The sequence below is a fragment of the Oryctolagus cuniculus genome, chromosome 5 (assembly GCF_051225735.1).
Source record: "Oryctolagus cuniculus isolate XC-2025 breed Fujian yellow rabbit chromosome 5, ASM5122573v1, whole genome shotgun sequence".
Taxonomy (NCBI): domain Eukaryota; kingdom Metazoa; phylum Chordata; class Mammalia; order Lagomorpha; family Leporidae; genus Oryctolagus; species Oryctolagus cuniculus.
The window spans coordinates 51,622,163-51,639,465 of record NC_142871.1 but is presented as its reverse complement, the minus strand read 5'-3'; the positions used below and the strand labels follow the sequence as shown (position 1 = coordinate 51,639,465).

The window sequence follows — 17,303 nt, the reverse complement described above, 5'->3', positions numbered from 1 at the left end:
TTTGAAATGAACTTTGGTCCCACCTAGTATTTATAATAGGATATGACTATTTCCCTTAATTTATCAAACAGATGGTAAACACTGTAAGTGTTTCCTGGGCTAAATGACAAAGCTAGAAGTGCTAATCTGTAATTACTGAGCTAAATAATAAATCCAATGATCCTAACTAATAATTATTTTCCTGCTGAATATATCAATATTCTCTCTGATCATTTTATAGCATCTTCCAAACAATTCATAAAATAACTGAATAAAAATTTGGTGTTGGAAAATAATTCACCAAAATTTCATCATTTAAGTTGACCCCAAAGTTTAAAATCAAGTCAAAGGCAGGCAAATGGCGCAGTAATTAAAACACTCCTTGGTATGTTCACATCCTGTAGCAGAGTGCCTGGGTTCATGTCAGGCCTCCACTTCTGATTCTAGCTTCCTGCCAATGCAAACCCTGGGAGGAGGCAGATGATGGCTCAGTACTTGGCTCCCTGCCACCCCCTGGGAGACCTAGATTGAATTCCAGGCTTCTGGTTTCAGCCTGGTCCAGTCCTGGCTACTGCATTTGGTGAGTCAACTAGCAGACAGAAGGAAGCTCTTTCTCTATCTTTGTCTCTCGCTTCCTCCCCCCACCCCCAATAAAATTAAAATAAATTTTTTAAAACAATAAGTTGAACCTCAAAAAAAAGTTAAGCTTAAAATGGTTTACACCTATGTAGCATAATCCTACAATTTTAACTTCAGGTCAAGACATACTACTAATATATCAATTATTAAAAGAGAATGTATAAGTAATCATATTTGATAAAATGTGGTTACTACAAGAATTTGAAATATCAACACTGATCTTGGATTCTACCTAATACAAGTTCTGGTAACTGAATAATAAAGGGGAAACTGCTTTTAAATTCTCTGAATCCCTGATGATGGAAAGTGGCATAGTTTTGGTTCACAGATATCTGAGCAACAAAGAGAAAAGGTGGTCTCACACTAACAGGATTTCTTCAGTGTAGCCTCACCGAAAGGTTGGAGATCCTTAATAACAACTAGAGGGCTTGTAAACACAGGTGATAAACTTACCTGACTGGTCTCAGTAACCACCTATTCAGAAAGTATTTAAATTCGATAATTAGCTGTTCCGTTCTTAAAAGTAAGTGGAAAAGCTGAACTGATAATTATTACATTGTTCATTACAATATAAATCTCAAACTAATAAATGTAAACTTGGGTTTTTCCTCAGTAATACAGAAACAAAAATCGTTTTCATTCTTCATTCTATCTTTGATAGAAATTAAAACCTGATACTGTGAGTATTCAGAATATTCTAACTCAGATTATAATGTTAAAAAAAAAAACCCTCATTCTCTAAATGGAACTACTCTGCTTATCATGATGTGTAAAGAGTAAGATACAAGAAAACAGTGTATTAAAATTGTTTTTAATTCTAAATGCTAGAAAATGAATTCGAATCTTAATTTACTGAATAGTTGAAAAAGAACTAAGTTTTAAATGTTGAATTGTGATCCATTATATTTTAATTGATTAAAAATGTGTATTTGTTTAATGCAAATAATCTGAATTATTTGCATTAAAAATAATGTTCTTGGTGCAGACATTTAGCCTAGCAGTTAAGATGTTGGTTAAGACACCAGCATCCCATATCCAAGTACCTGTTTTGATACACGGCTCTGGCTCCTCACTCCAGCTTCCTACTAATACAGATCCTGAGAGGTAGCAATGATGGCTCAAGTAATTTGGTTCCAGTCACTCTTGTGGAAGACTTGGATTCAGTTCCCAGCACCCAGTTTCAGCCTGGTCCAGTCCTGGCCATTTGTGGGCATTCAGGGAGTGAACCAACAGATGGGAAAGTTCACTCTCTTTTTCTCTGCCTCTTAAATAAATAAATAAAATTTTTAAAAAAACTATTCTTGAACTCAGTGAAATGGCTTTCTAATATTCTCATGATACTAACTATAAAACATTCTACTTATACTGTTTTGATTTTCTAGATTTCTTTCTTTTTTTTGAGTGACTCTACAAATAAAATGAAATCATGATTCCTAGTACAGACACAAGAGGGCAGACCTATATAAAATAATGAATTTGCCTTTACCTAGAGATTATTTCTTTGATACTTTTTTTATTCTTCTGACAAAGTAGGAATATGATTTTTTTTTTTTTTTTTTTTTGGACAGGCAGAGTGGACAGTGAGAGAGAGAGACAGAGAGAAAGGTCTTCCTTTGCCATTGGTTCACCCTCTAATGGCCGTCGTGGCCGGCGTGCTGCGGCTGGGGCATCGCACTGATCCAAAGCTGGAAGCCAGGTGCTTCTCCTGGTCTCCCATGGGGTGCAGGGCCCAAGCACTTGGGCCATCCTCCACTGCACTCCCGGGCCACAGCAGAGAGCTGGACTGGAAGAGGGGCAACCGCGACAGAATCCGGCGCCCCGACCGGGACTAGAACCCGGTGTGCCGGAGCTGCAGGTGGAGGATTAGCCTATTGAGCTGCGGTGCCGGCCGGATTATGATAAATTTCAAAAAAGATCTGCTCTTCTGCTAAGTAACAATACATCTTGAAAATGTCTAGAAATTACAAGCCAAATAATACAGAAAAGTTGACATATTAAAAAAGACAAATCATTACTAATTTTTATTTATACAAAAATGCAATATATACTTTTTAGCTATCTAATGAATGTGTCACGTTATATCCTATCTATAGTGTCATACATCTTTCAAAGGACTATTCAGAGTAAGTCAAATAGTAAAAAAAAAATTTAAAGAAAAGAGGGTGAAAAAATAACAAAAAATAAAAACATTAAAACTGTTACTTCAAAAGAACATACACAAAACACTCTCAAGTTAAAAAAAATTCTCATATTAGACAAAAGTTAAGTCTAAAAGACATTTTATCAATTTTTGTTAAGATATGAAAATATAAATTTACATGAAATATAGATATATTACATATATATTACATAAAACATGTTGAAACTATTAGGTGTCTGTATATGATTTAAATGGGCACAAATTTCATGTTCTTCCTTTAAATGACTGCATCCAGAGTTTAAAACACCTTAGGGAATATAAAAGGAAAAAAAAGTAACTTTATCAATAAAGAGACCACTACTTTAGTGTCTGGGAGATCCATGCTGGGTCTATAGGAATCTAATAGATACAGCTGTTATGTGCAAAAATGTACATTCTCTACTCCCTCTGCTCTCCCAGAAAAGAAATAGAAATGGACACACAGAAAGGGGGAAGTATTCTTCCCAAAAAGAAGACAAAACTTCTTATTCTTCTGTCACATTTCTTAGTCAGACAGTTTAGAGATGCAGTGTGTAATGGGGTACAAAGGAAAGAACCAAAGTCCAATGCTGGACAGTGCACATGAGCCCCTCTATGCCCTAAACCAACTGAGGACATAGTTTTTCCTCATTCACAAAGTAAAATGCTTCAGAGTATTACACTAGCAGCATTCCAGATGATTTAGAAAAAAAAATCAAAGAACATAACTGCTCTGTACTGAGTCCTAAGAAGAGAAAAAAAGAAAAGCAAAACTTCTATGTGACAAACTAACTTTGTTCACAAACGGGAATAATAACTGTGAAAACTGAAATAAAATAATGAGATCTACAAAGTTCTTAATAAATCTATGGTGTTACTCAAACATGACTTTCAGTGAAATTCCTTTTCTTAGATATACAGGAACTATTTTTCTCTTGATGAGAGTTGAGTAACAGTGAGTGAAAAAAAAATCACAATTTATCAGATGGGTTAGTCCTTACCAAGGTTCTTTTCCTTATGTAAAAACTATACTGCAAGGAACTAAATGTTTCAAAGAGACTTGTTAGGAACTTTTAAGAAACCACTAGGATAAGAGCTTTAAAATAAGAGAGTCCCTGGAGGCTCTAAGGAGAACCTAAGTAAGAACTCTTCATGTAGTCATCCAAGAAGGAAATTAGAAGAGAAGCAGTCACCACAAGATTTCAACTAAAGTCTAGTTGCTTTACCTTGGTCCATCTTTCTACTCCTAAATGTAAAAGCGCTGTAAAGAAACCACCTCCAAATCAAGTTAATCAAGAAGTAGGGCTTTCCAGAATACACACAAATTTTTTCCATTATTAGCCTTCTCCCTACACTTCACACTCCTAGAAGACACAAGCTTTTTCTCCACCATGAACCTCCAAAAGACCACCTTACCTTACCGTGTTGCTTCAAGGTTAAGGAAAAAGCAGAATGAAAGGAGGAGGGAATTAGTACTTATCACTCTAAAAATTGCCCAATTTTCTCAGTTACACACTCACTCCCTCTGGGTAGCTCCAATTCTGTGTAACAAAATCACCTGGAGAAACAACCACCCGAGCCCTGTTTGTGCATATTCACAAGCACTTGAAAGTTGAAATATGACAATATTTTAAAAATGCACTTCCTATCTTTCAGTAACTTGAAGTGATAGATCACAAATCCAGTTAATTGCTTTTTTTATTTGTAAGTCAATCATAATGTTTCTGTTTGGCAATATGGTTTAAATATACATAACCAAGATGATTATCAGAATTGTGTGCAAAGAAAGAGGAAAGAAGTCACATTATATGTGTTAAGGATTCTTTGATTATGTAGCACATTAGGTTTTGTGTATGTTTTGAAATTGTATTCAGATTTATGAGTTTTCTAGATAAGTGACCTCCTTATCCTTTCGTAACTATATTCTTTTTTTTTTTTTTTTTTTTTTTTTTTTTTTTTTTTTTGACAGGCAGAGTGGACAGAGAGAGAGAGAGAGAGAGAGAGAAAGGTCTTCCTTTGCCATTGGTTCACCCTCTAATGGCCGCCGCGGTCGGCTGGCTGTGGCTGGCGCACCGCGCTGATCCAAAGGCAGGAGCCAGGTGCTTCTCCTGGTCTCCCATGGGGTGCAGGGCCCAAGTACTTGGGCCATCCTCCACTGCACTCCCAGGCCACAGCAGAGAGCTGGCCTGGAAGAGGAGCAACCGGGACAGAATCCGGTGCCCCGACTGGGACTAGAACCCAGTGTGCTGGCACCGCAGGAGGAGGATTAACCTATTGAGCCGCAGCGCCGGCCAACATAACTATATTCCTTATTCTTTATTATTTTTATTAGCAATAGTAATGAAAATCATTTAAAATTTTTACTCAAAGGAAATCTTATAATTTTTCCTATAGTAATTCATTTTACAAATGTTTTAATAATAAATGAACATGTTTTATATCATAAAATTGGTTCCTGAGAATGGAAACATTTCCAGATCAAGAAATTTATACATTTACACATTAGTCCCTAGTTTTTTTAGGGGCTCTATTTTATTTAATATATGGCTTTATCATAAAGTACTTTAGTGAAGTTGATTAACAAATCTTGACAGACACATCTGATTTACAAACCTAAATATATATCAACCACCATCAAAATTTTACAAATGACCCAGAGAAATTAAATAATAGATCAAGAATCATCCAGGTTCTAATGTGACAAAACCAGAAATACAATCCAACACCTAGTACTCTGAAGCTAATGTTCTTTCTATTATAGTAGGCCAGATTCTTTTCTATTTCAAGAGGGTTTTTTATTAAATATATTTTTGCTTTTTTATGCCCATTTAACAACTGGAAAGTAAAAATAAAATTAGGTATAAGATTTTTAAGTTTCTCATGTTAATTTATCTCAAATGCTTGTAAGTTTTGTTTATCAAAGCAACATTTTTCAAGTTTCTAATATATAACTATGCTTATTAACTTGCAGGGAAAAGGAAAAGCAGAATCAGTGACTATCACAGACTAACTATAAATGTGTTACAGTACTCAAAACATCCACTGGAGGGAAGCAAACACTAGATTTTGAGCTTTACCTGCATTGGTGTTTCACTTCCCTGCTGAAACTCTTCAATTTGCTGCTGTTGCCAAGGAGCTAAACTGTAAGAGTCCTCTGTAGTTCTGTTTTCCAAAGGGTTTGTCCGCAACTGCTCTGTAAGCCACATCTGAGTCCTCACAGAAGGCTGAATAGGAACTCCACCTACGGCCTGTTGACCAAGTCCTAAGTATTTTGGGGGTTCAAAGCCCTCTGAGCTCATCATAATGGGCTTGCTTTCAGGTAAGGCACTGTATGTCATGTCTAAAGTCTGTCTCCTTAGAGCAGAAGAGGCTCTGAAGTCGTCTTTGCTACAGCTCTCATACTTATACTTGCAGTCCAGAGTTGATGACCGTTTTTTATTTATTTCCTTGTCTTCTAGCTTAAGCATCTCCATACTATCGTGTAAGCAGCTAGGCCCAATTGTCCTTAATTGTGATGTTAAGGCCTTGCCCCGCCCTGTCTTTTCCAAACCATTCCTTGACTCTTCTGCTGGTGCAGTGCCACCCTCCTTGCAATTATAGGGGGCAGTGAGTTTAGATAAAGACGACCATTTCCGAAGAGGCCGAAAGTCCTTCATGTCGAGAGAGGAGTCCTGCTGCCCCCTACTGTGGTCTCTCAATGTTTGCAAGAAGCTTGTACTCCATTTTGAGCCATCTGTTGTTAATGATTCCCTGTGTTTGGAAATTGAAGGGCTGGAGTTGGATGGCATCACATGGGCAGTAGGGAGAGTAACCAATGATCGGCTAGGCTTAAAAGATAACGTGCCACTTGAAGTTGAATGATCTGGAAAAAGAAGATTGCCAAATTAGGTACAATTAGCAGACAAGAGTGAATGAGGTAAAATACAAAATGCCAAAAGAAAAACGTGAACATGGTATCCTAGCACCAACTTTCAGGGGCACTTCTTTAAAACAAGGAAATCAGTATTATTGCTATGTTTATCTGAAATAAGGCAAACTTCTAAGGGATCTTCAAAGAATTTCATGGAAAACATACATTATGAAAATAGAGAAATCAAGATTGCCTTTGCACAAAAATAACATCTTTTAATTCCATTTTCCCATGAATTTTTTGAAGCATCTAAATACTTTCAAACATTTTCTAAATAAGAAAATATAATAAAGCATATGCCCTTTCACCACCTATTTACAAATGAAAAATGTTACCCTATTTAATCAAAGAAGTGTGCCTTCAAAAGAAAAAAAAATTAACTTCCCCACTGAGGAGTCTTAACTCATAATCCAACATTGAAGTTTCAGTCACAACTCTATCAGAAAATGGCATTTTTCATGCTTTCCTAAACTGAAGAAATCTATGCCAGATCTGAATATTTCAGCAACTCTCCAGCCTAAAGATTAATTAATTAAATTAATTAATTAGAAATATGGCTAAAGGAGCTCCTGCAATAATGGAAAATATTCAGAAAAGGCTCTAAGTAATATACTTGCAGAGACAAATTGTTTCCAAAACTTCTAGACTCATTAAATGGCATCAATGATACAAGAATATAACCCAAACTAGAATCTTGGCATCTAATTTGATTTGTATCTTTCTTTTTACAGTCATTAAATTCCCAAATTGTAAATTTTTACTTCAAAAATAACTGATTATCTATTATCAGGCCCAAATAGCATATTATTCTTCACACAAGAATAGTGGTAGTAGACTCTTACAAAAGTCAAAAAATAAGTGCCTCTACATTAAATGAACTTAGCATTCAGTGACAAATCATCATCATATATACAAAATTAAAAGCAGTCATTATAATTTTGTTATCAGGAGATATCTAGAAAGGGAAGACAAATCTAAATGCGGAGGTTAGAGATACTGAGGGGTGAAAGGCAGCTTTCACATTTTCTATGTTTTTCCATATTGTTCAACTCTAACACCAGAGCATATTTAATAATACTTGTGTGTTGGCATTATTTCAAAGAAGTAAAGTAAGGGGGAAAGAACCATTGATAAAGTCATAAGAAAATTCAGGTTAGGATGAGCCAGACTAGCATAAAAGACAGAATTTTACTTGGTCTTTGTACAAAATGTATTCACCTGGAGATGAAAAGGAAAGAAGTATAATAGATGGAGGGATACGAGCAAAAGTATTAGGGCAAATATTTATCATATTCAAGGATACTTAATCAGCTTCTGCAGAGCCTTTATGTGCTTGGAAAAATTCTTTTATTATTAGTCCAACCTACCAAACTAAGCTTCAAACCTCAAATTCACAACATACCCTGCAACTAGATTTCAATTCGGAAATGAGTCACAAGAGAAAACGGACTATAGCAGCTGGTATAGACATTAGGGAAAGCATCAGTTTTCCACAATGGCAGCAAGAGAGGAGGTCCAACAGTGACTACAAAATCAAGATCCTGGTTCAGAAGTGGCAGCACTTGGATAGCACAACGGGTTTCCTCCAGTGCTGGATGGACCGGAGAGTGACAGTTTTCAGACAGGATATGAGGCATCTGAAAGCTTAACCGTAAGCCTGGTTCTCTAGCCCTCCAAAATATCAAGTACAGAATGATAATCAGTTGAACAAGAAAATACAGGGAGATATTTTTATTGAGAGTCAATTCTAAATAGAAACAGGACAAATGTCTCCAAAAGTCTATGGAATTTTTTATTAATGTAGTATAGATTATTATGTATTTTTACAAATTAGAAACACAGTGGCACCCCCCACACTCCAACATTTCCTCCCCCTGCCCTTCTCAGATTTCCACTCTTAATTTCTACAAAGATCTACTTTCAGTACACTTAATGATCATATAGTTAGTTAACCTTACTCTAAGTAAAACAGTTCAACAAATAGTATGAAGAGAAAAAAAACAAAAACAAAAAGAAACACATAGAGATAGAGAGAACTTCCATCTACTGGTTCACTCCCCAGATGGCTGCAATGGCCAGAGCTAGGCCAGGTTGAAGCCAGGAACCAGAAGCTTCATTTGGTCTCCCAAGGGTAACAGGGTGCCAAACACTGGGCCATCAGCAGGCAGCTGGACTGGAAATGGAGCATCCAAGACAAGAACAGGAGTCTTGGGACTGGCACTGTGGTGTAGTAGGTTAAGCATCCTCCTGTGGTGCCGGCATCCCATGTGGGCAATGGTTCTAGCCCCGGCTGCCCCATTTCCAATCTGGCTCCCTACTGATAGCCTGGGAAAGCAGTAAAAGATGGCCCATGTGCTTGGGACCCGGCACCTACAGGGGAGAACCAGAAGAAGCTCCTGGCTCCTGATCAGCCCAGCTCAACTCTGGCTGTTGCTGCCATTTGGGGAGTGAACTAGCGGATGGATGCCTGTCTTTCTCTGTAACTCTGCATCTCAAGTAAATAAATAAATCGAAATAAATAAATAAATAAATAAATAAATCCCGTGTGGGTGCAGGGGCTCAAGCACTTGGGCCATCCTCCACTGCCTTCCTGGGCCACAGCAGAGAGCTGGACTGGAAGAGGAGCAACCGAGACAACCAGGACTAGAACCCGGCACCCACATGGGATGCCGGTGCCGCAGGCGGAGGATTAACCAAGTGAGCCATGGCGCCGGCCCCAACAATTCCATTGTTAACATAGCAGGATAGCAGGATAAAAGCTTATCATCAAGAAACTACAAAACACCACACAAGAAGAAGTGCGCCACAGAGGACAGGCAGATAATTCACTCAACAACTATCAGAGTATTTACTAACTTCTCAACATCAATAACGGAATTCATAACACAGTAGACTAGTATCTTCAAAGAGTTAAAGGTAAATAACTGACATTCAAAAAAATGCTTTTCTCCAGGGAAACAATCTTTTTGTTTAGCTTTAAAGAGCTAAACAAAAACAAGCTAAACAAAAACAGAGTTTACTACCAAAAGACTCACTAAAGGAACTGCTAAATCTCTTTAGTTTCTTTCAGGAAGAAGAAAAAAATGAGTCCTGAGATGCTGGAAGGAATGATGGGAGAGGTGAAGGTAAATTTATTATTAGGTCTTTAAAAAAAGTAATAACTGCATAAGACAACAAAAACAATAATCTGTGAGTAAAAGGCAGCCAAAATATTTGGCATCTATGGCATATTACGACAGGGGTGATTACCAGCAATCCAATGTTTTAAGGTTCCTATATTTGCGACAGAGCATGATTCTGATTACCATTTTTACACATTAATTTTTTTCTATATTAACAAGTTAAAGAATAGGGAAAGCTGGTGTAACTGGACAACAAATGAATAATGTGGGACTTCTAGCTCACACATTCCATTAAATCACAGGACTAAATTTAACAGCTAAACAAAACACTCCTAGAAAAAATCATATGTGTTAGTACCTATGAATTAAACCTAAGTCCAATATGACATTATGGTACAAAAATAACTGTCAGAAACATCATAAAAACTGTTCTTCAGATATCAGTACGGTGAAAAGCATGCTTGACTGAACTGCTTGCTTTTATTCTTCACATTTTAGTGATAGTTCTGTTTCCCCACAGTCAAATATAAGACCTATTTTTTTAGCAACTGTACATGACCAGAGTATGGGAGTCTGTGCAAATCTTACCTCTTATCTAATCATAATAATCAATCATCTTGTTTTTTTAACTATTTTATATTTTCTAATTTTTATCTATGAAATTACTTCAAATAAGTTTTTCAAAGATTTATGTATTTATTTGAAAGACAGGTTACAGAGAAAGAGGGACAGAAAGAGAAGATTTTCCATCTGCTGGTTCACTCCCCCAAATGGCTACAATAGATAGGGCTGATCAGACCAAACCAGGAGCCAGGAACCTCATTGGGGTCTCCCATGTGGGTAAAAGGGGCCCCACTGCTTTTCCAGGTAAATACTAGGGAGCCGGATCAGAAGAGGAGCAGCAGGACTTGAACTGGTGCCCATGTGGGTTGCTGGCATTGCAGGTGGCAGCTTAACCCACTATACCACAACACCAGCCCCAATTTCAAATTTTCTTTCAAAGATTTATTAGAAAGTCAGAGTTACACAGAGAGAGGAGAGTCAGAGAGAGAGAGAGATCTTCCATCCACCAGTTCACTCCCCAGTTGGCCACAATGGCTGGAGCTGCGGGAATCCAAAGCCAGGAGCCAGTAGCTTCTTCCAGGTATCCCACACGGGTGCCGGGGCCCAAGGACCTGGACCATCTTCTACTGCTCTCCCAGGCCACAACAGAGAGCTGGATTGAAGTGGAGCAGCCAGGACACAAACTGGTGCCCATATAGGATGCCAGCACTGCAGACAGCAGCTTTACGGGCTATGCCATAGCGCCAGCCCCTCAATTTTTTTTTTTAATATTTTTTATTTATTTATTTGAGAGGTAGAGTTCCAGACAGTGAGAGGAAGAAACAGAGAAAAAGGTCTTCCTTCCACTGGTTCACTCTCCAAATGGCTGCAACAGCTGGAACTGTGCAGATCCGAAGCCTGGAGGCAGGCGCTTCTTCCCAGTCTCCCATGTGGGTGTAGGGGCCCAAGGACTTGAGCCATCCTCTACTGCTTTCCCAGGCCATAGCAGAGAGCTGGATTGGAGGTAGAGCAACTGGACTAGAACCAGCACCCATATGGGATGCCAGCGCCGCAGGCGGAGGATTAACCTACTGTGCCACGGCGCTGGCCCCTTAAATATTTTTTTAATTAATTTATTTTTTGAAGCACACAGTTACAGAGAGGCAGTGGCAAAGAGAGAGAGATAAAGAAAGTCTTCCATCTGCTGATTCACTTCCCAAATGGCTGTAATGGCCATAGTTGGGCTGATCCAAAGCCAGAAACCAGGGGCTTCTTGCAGGTCTCCCACACTGATACAGGGGCCCAGGGAGCTGGACCATCCTCTACTGCTTTCCCAGGCTATAGCAGAGAGTTGGGTAGGAAGCAGAACAGCCAGGACTCGAACTGGTGCCCATATGGGATGCCAGCACTGCAGGTGGGAGCTTTACCCTCAACATCGCAGTGCCAGTCCCCAATTTCAAATATTTTTAAAGACTTATTTATTTATATATCTATTTGAAAGGCAAGAACAACAGGACTAGACTTCATGTACACAATGATTAGAGAAAATGTACACAATGATTAGAGAAAACCCTTAGCACAGTTGCTAACATATAGTAGTAGACACTATAAATACTGGCTCAATGCTGGGAAAGCAGGAGAAGATGGCCAAACTCCTTGGGCCCCTGTACCCATGTGGGATACTGGGATGAAGCTCCTAGCTCCTGGCTTCAGCCTGGCCCAGACCCGGCTGATGCAGCCATTTGGGGAGTGAACTAGTTCAAGATCAATCTCTCTCTGTCTCTCCTTCTCTCTCTGTAACTCTCACTTTCAAATAAAGAAATAAATCTTTCCAAAACATTGGCTCAGTGAATAAATGATTGACCAAGTTCTTACCTTACAAAGGCCTTAGATTTTTTAAAGGATGAAAACAATGCACAAATCATGTTTCTTCCTTTCTAATATATATCCACTGGATGAGCTTAACATTTACAGTATTCAATAGCTCTATTACTTCTCAGTAAAAACCACTATGAAAGACATGATCAAACTTAAGTTCATTTTTATCAGTATCTTTAATACAAATTTGCAATTGGTAATTATTTTGAAAAAGAACTTAACACTAACTGTACTTTTTAAAAAGTAAAATATATTTTAAAATGTTTGAAAATTAGCCTAAAACAGATTGCTGGGAGCTTATAAAGATAGATAAATTGCCTGAGAGCCTGCCTATAAGAAGTCATGAGATACAGGACAAGAAGATAGTCCTGTGGAAGGTTACAAAGTCAGGCCTATGCCACAGTGGGCCCTTTTTTTTTCCTCAAGGTCTTGACCTATACATTCAGTTTCCTCTTGCTATTCCTCCAGATTGGGAATCTCAGACCATAATTTGTTGCTAGACCAGTAGGTACCTATGTGAGAGTGACTTATACAGATGGAAGAACTCAGTTTTATCAGTCTTTCATATTTATAGTCTGATCAGAAATTCAGTGTTTAGGAGGAAAGAACCTATTTTGCCACAAGCTTCTAGAGTTTGGATATATTTTCAAATAATAATATACTTATTTAAATATGTAACCTGTAATAGTAAATTGTGTGTTCTATTTCACTTTAACACTTATTTCTCTTTGCAAGTTGTGCTTGAATAATATTTCTGTATACTAAATATAATAATTTGGGAGGTACAGATAAAAGTACATGGAATATTTTTTTTTAATTCCATGGTACATAACTTCAAGTAAACAGTACATCTTTGAAGTTAAGTCACGCAACACTAAACAAACTGGATGGTAGAGACTCCTGCCATCTTGTCTCATTTGATAATAATTAATGTGGTGGCTCTTCGGTCACCACAAAACTCTGACAGTGTCCCATGAATGGTACATGCAATCACAACTGTTATTCTTTTTTTTCTTTTTACTTTAAGGTTCTTTACTAAGTCTTCAAAAAAATTATAAACTAAAGATGTTTGTTTATCAGGTAAACTGAAAGCAGAATGTAAGTGTTATATAAATTACAAATATCCTGTTTTACAAATGACTATTCTATACTGGTGCCTCTCCTTTCTTTCCCTTCTAATTTGCAGCTTTTAGAGCTCCATTCATTTATTCATTTAGAGAATATTTATTGAATACTTACTGTGTTCCCTGGACTACATATTTACAAGAAGATTAGGATAGAGAAGATCACATCAGAATCTCCACAGGGAAGGTACTCTAGTATAGAAGAGTCTTCTAAAATTACCACTGAATGATTTGCTTTTTATTATGATTTTTTTGTTTAAAATAATATTAAATCATGATTGGGATTTTTATATTTAACAAGAAATTGAAAGACTTAACACTAGCATTACTACTTTTTAGCTGTGGTGATTTGTTCATGGGGTCTCAAATTCCAGGTTTGTAGGAAATACATCTGTGCCATGAGGATATATGTATCTACAGGATTACCAAGGTTTAACAGAAGCTGCACCTATAATCATCATTTTTTTCCTAGAGTTTTTTTGTTTGTTTGGTTGGTTGGTTTTTTTTTCTGAGATCTAGAGACTGGGTAAATAGCTGCTCTTGCCACAGAGATTAGTTTGAGAGGGAGTTGTTTTTGAAGTACACATGGAGCACTTGCTGTGTACAGCATAATCACACTATAATGGTAGAGCATCAACAACAACAAAAGTTTCAGTAAAGAGAAAGGAAATAAAAATAGACAAAATAGGGCTGGCAAGGTAGCTCACTTGGTTAATCCTCCGCCTGCAGCACCAGCATCCCATATGGGCGCCAGGTTCTAGTCCTGGTTGCTCTTCTTCCAGTCCAGCTCTCTGCTGTGGCCCAGGAAGGCAGTGGAGGATGGCCCAAGTGCTTGGGCCCTGCACCTGCATGGGAGACCAGGAGGAAGCACCTGGCTCCTGGCTTTGGATCGGCACAGCACGTGGCCGTAGCAGCCATTTGGAGGGTGAACCAACGGAAGAAAGACCTTTCTCTCTGTCTCTCTCTCTCACTGTCTAACTCAAATAAAATAAAATAGCCAAAATAAAAATTTTAGAACTGACAAAATACAGTAATAGAAATTTTAAGAATTAGTAGCTTAGATTAACAGTATAATAAAGTAGACTAAGAAAAATTCATTGAATTGGGAGACACAATACAAATTACTCAATTTCTACAGCAAACAAGCAGCAACCACAAAAGAGAGAGAGAGAGAGAGAGAGAGAAGTAAAGCTTCAGGAAGGAAATAGTAGGAGGTTAAAAAATTTCCTTCAAGGCTAAAAACTTCCATAAAGTACCATGAGACATGAACTTGCAGATTCAAAGACCATATAAACCCCAAACAGAATCAGCCCAAAGAACTTCACCCAAAGACACAAGATAAATTTATAAAAACTGAAGTCAAAGAAAAAAGTCTTTTTTTTCAAATGTCCTAATATTCTGCTTCTTTTTTTTTTTTTTTTTTTTTTTTTTTTTTTTTTTTTTTTTTGACAGATAGAGCTAGACAGTGAGAGAGAGAAACAGAGAGAAAGGTTGGCTCACTCCCCAAATGGCCGCCATGGCCAGAGCTATGCCAGTCCGAAGCCAGGAGCCAGGTGCTTCCTCCCGGTCTCCCATGCGGGTGCAGAGGACCAAGCACTTGGGCCATCCTCCACTGCCTTCCTGGGCCACAGCAGAGAGCTGGACTGGAAGAGGACCAGCCGGGACTAGAACCGGTGCCCATATGGGATGCCGGTACCGTACGCAGGTGGAGGATTAACCTAGTGAGCCACGGTACTGGCCCCAAAAAAAGTCTTGAAAGCAGTCAAAAGACAAGCGACACCTTACCTAAAAAGGGGAAAAACAAAACAAATGATAGTGAATTTGTCATCAGGAATTATGGAGACACAAAGAGGTAAAACAGTATTTTCCAAGCGCTGAAATAAAAAAAAAAAAAAAAAATCACCAGGCAAGAATTATATACCCAGTAAAAATATCCTTAAGGAATCAAGAATGAGAAAGTCACATAAACGAGAAAAGAAAACTAACATACTTTGTGATCCACAGATCTCTCAACAGAATAACTAACAGAAGTTGTTTAAACAAAAGGAAACAATAAGAGGAGCAACCTTGGAACATTAGGAAGAATAAACAGGAAGCAAAATTATGAGCAAATACAATAGGCTCTTATCCTTCTCCTCAGTTTCCTAAATTATGTTTGGCAGTTGAAACAGAAATTACAATGCCAGCGCAAATATGTGAAGCAAATTTACTATAAATGAGGAAGGGTAAAGGGTAGTAAATTGGTTTCTATGTTACATTAAAATGTTAAAATAACATCAGTATATTCTGATATATGTACCTAGGGCACTGTCCATATAAATAGCTACCACTAGAAGAGCCATACAAAGAGAGATACTCAAACATATATACAAGGGGGCAGGCACTGTGGTGCAGCAAGTTAAACTGCTGCTTCCAACAGTGGCATCCCATATTGCAGTGCTGGTTCAAGTTCCTGCTACTCCCGCTACTCCAATCTAATTTTCTGCTAATGTACCTGGGAAGGCAATGGATGATGGCCCAAGTCTTTGGGGTTCCTGCCTGCCACGTAGGAGCCCTGGATTGAGTTCCTGGTTCCTGGCTTTAGCCTGACCAAGCCCCAGTGATGTGGAAACTGGGCCAACAGATAAAAGATCTCTTTCTCTCTGTCTCATTCTTTCTCTCTCTGAGAGAGAGAGAGAGAGAGAGAGAGAGAGAGAGAGAGAGAGAAGCCAGCATTATGGTGTATCAGGTGAAGCTGCTATCTTCAACAATAGCATTCTTATGGGCACCAGCTCATGTCCCAGCTGCTCCACTTCCTATCCAGCTCCCAACTAATGTGCCTGGGAAAGCAGTGGAGGACGACCCAAATGCTTGGGGCCCTGTACCTGTGTGGGAGACCTGAAAGAAGTGTCTGGCTCCTGGCTTTGGCTAGGCCCAGCCTTGGCTGAGACCATTTAGGGAGTGAACCAGCAGATGGAAGATCTCTCTATCCCTCCCTCTCTAACTCCGCCTTTCAAATAAGTAAACAAATCTTCAATAAATAAATAAATCTTTAAAACACAATTCCAAATGGAATTTGAAGTGCTCAAGTATCCCACAGGAAGTTACAAAAACAAACAGAAACAAAACAAAGTCTCAAGTATTAATGTATTAATGATAATACTGAGAGGGACTTAAGAAGAGGTCAGTCAACGTGTACAAATTTATAATCAGATAGGAAGAATAAGCTTGGTGTTCTGTGGCACAGTGGGGAAACTACAGTTAATAGTATTCTATAGTATATATAGTATTCTATGTCTCAAAACAGGTGTAAGAAAGGATTTTCATTCTTCCCATCACAAAGAAATGATAAATGTTTGAGATGATAGATAATTTAACTATCCTGATTTGATCATTATACCATATACATTTAAAGAAAACAACACATTGTACCCCAAAAATATGTACAATTATGTCAGTTAAAACTAAAAGTTTCATTAATTGTAAATGGTCTAAATACACCAATTAAAAGACAGAGATTAGCACAGTTGATCACCTAACTTACTTAAAATGTAATGATATAGACAGTTTGAATGTGAAAGGATGAAAAAACATAAACTGTGTAAGCAATCAAAGAAAAGTATGAATGATTATTTAAAATCAGAAAAAGTACATGTCAGAGCAAAGAAAATTAACCAAAGACAGAGGGAACATTATACAATGATAAAATGCCCAATCTGCCAAGAAAATATAGCAATGTTAAATGTGTGTGCAACTACAACAGAGCTGCACTGTAAACAGCAAAAAATTATAGAAAAAAGAGAAAAACACACAAAACCATAATTATAATTGGAGATTTTTAATAACCCTCTCCCAATAATTGACAGAACTAGGTAGAAAATCATCAAAAACATAGGAAACACCAACAACCAACAGGATCTAATCAACATTTAAAGAACACTCTGCCCAACAACAGCAGAACACACATTCTT

At 37.9% G+C, this 17,303-nt stretch overlaps 1 protein-coding gene across 4 annotated transcripts in view; it reads right to left on the bottom strand.

Moving 5' to 3' along the window:
- Positions 1–17,303, bottom strand: part of CEP85L (centrosomal protein 85L) — a 168,670-nt gene that overhangs the window by 112,591 nt on the left and 38,776 nt on the right. For all 4 annotated transcript variants that reach the window (XR_011388554.2, XM_002714781.6, XM_089333724.1 and 1 more), the window contains exon 3: positions 5,854–6,638. Coding sequence is in view for 3 of the 4 variants with exons in the window: in XM_002714781.6 (XP_002714827.5) it covers positions 5,854–6,638 (785 nt within the window). In the remaining variant the exon portion in view is untranslated. The remainder of the gene's footprint in view (positions 1–5,853; positions 6,639–17,303) is intronic.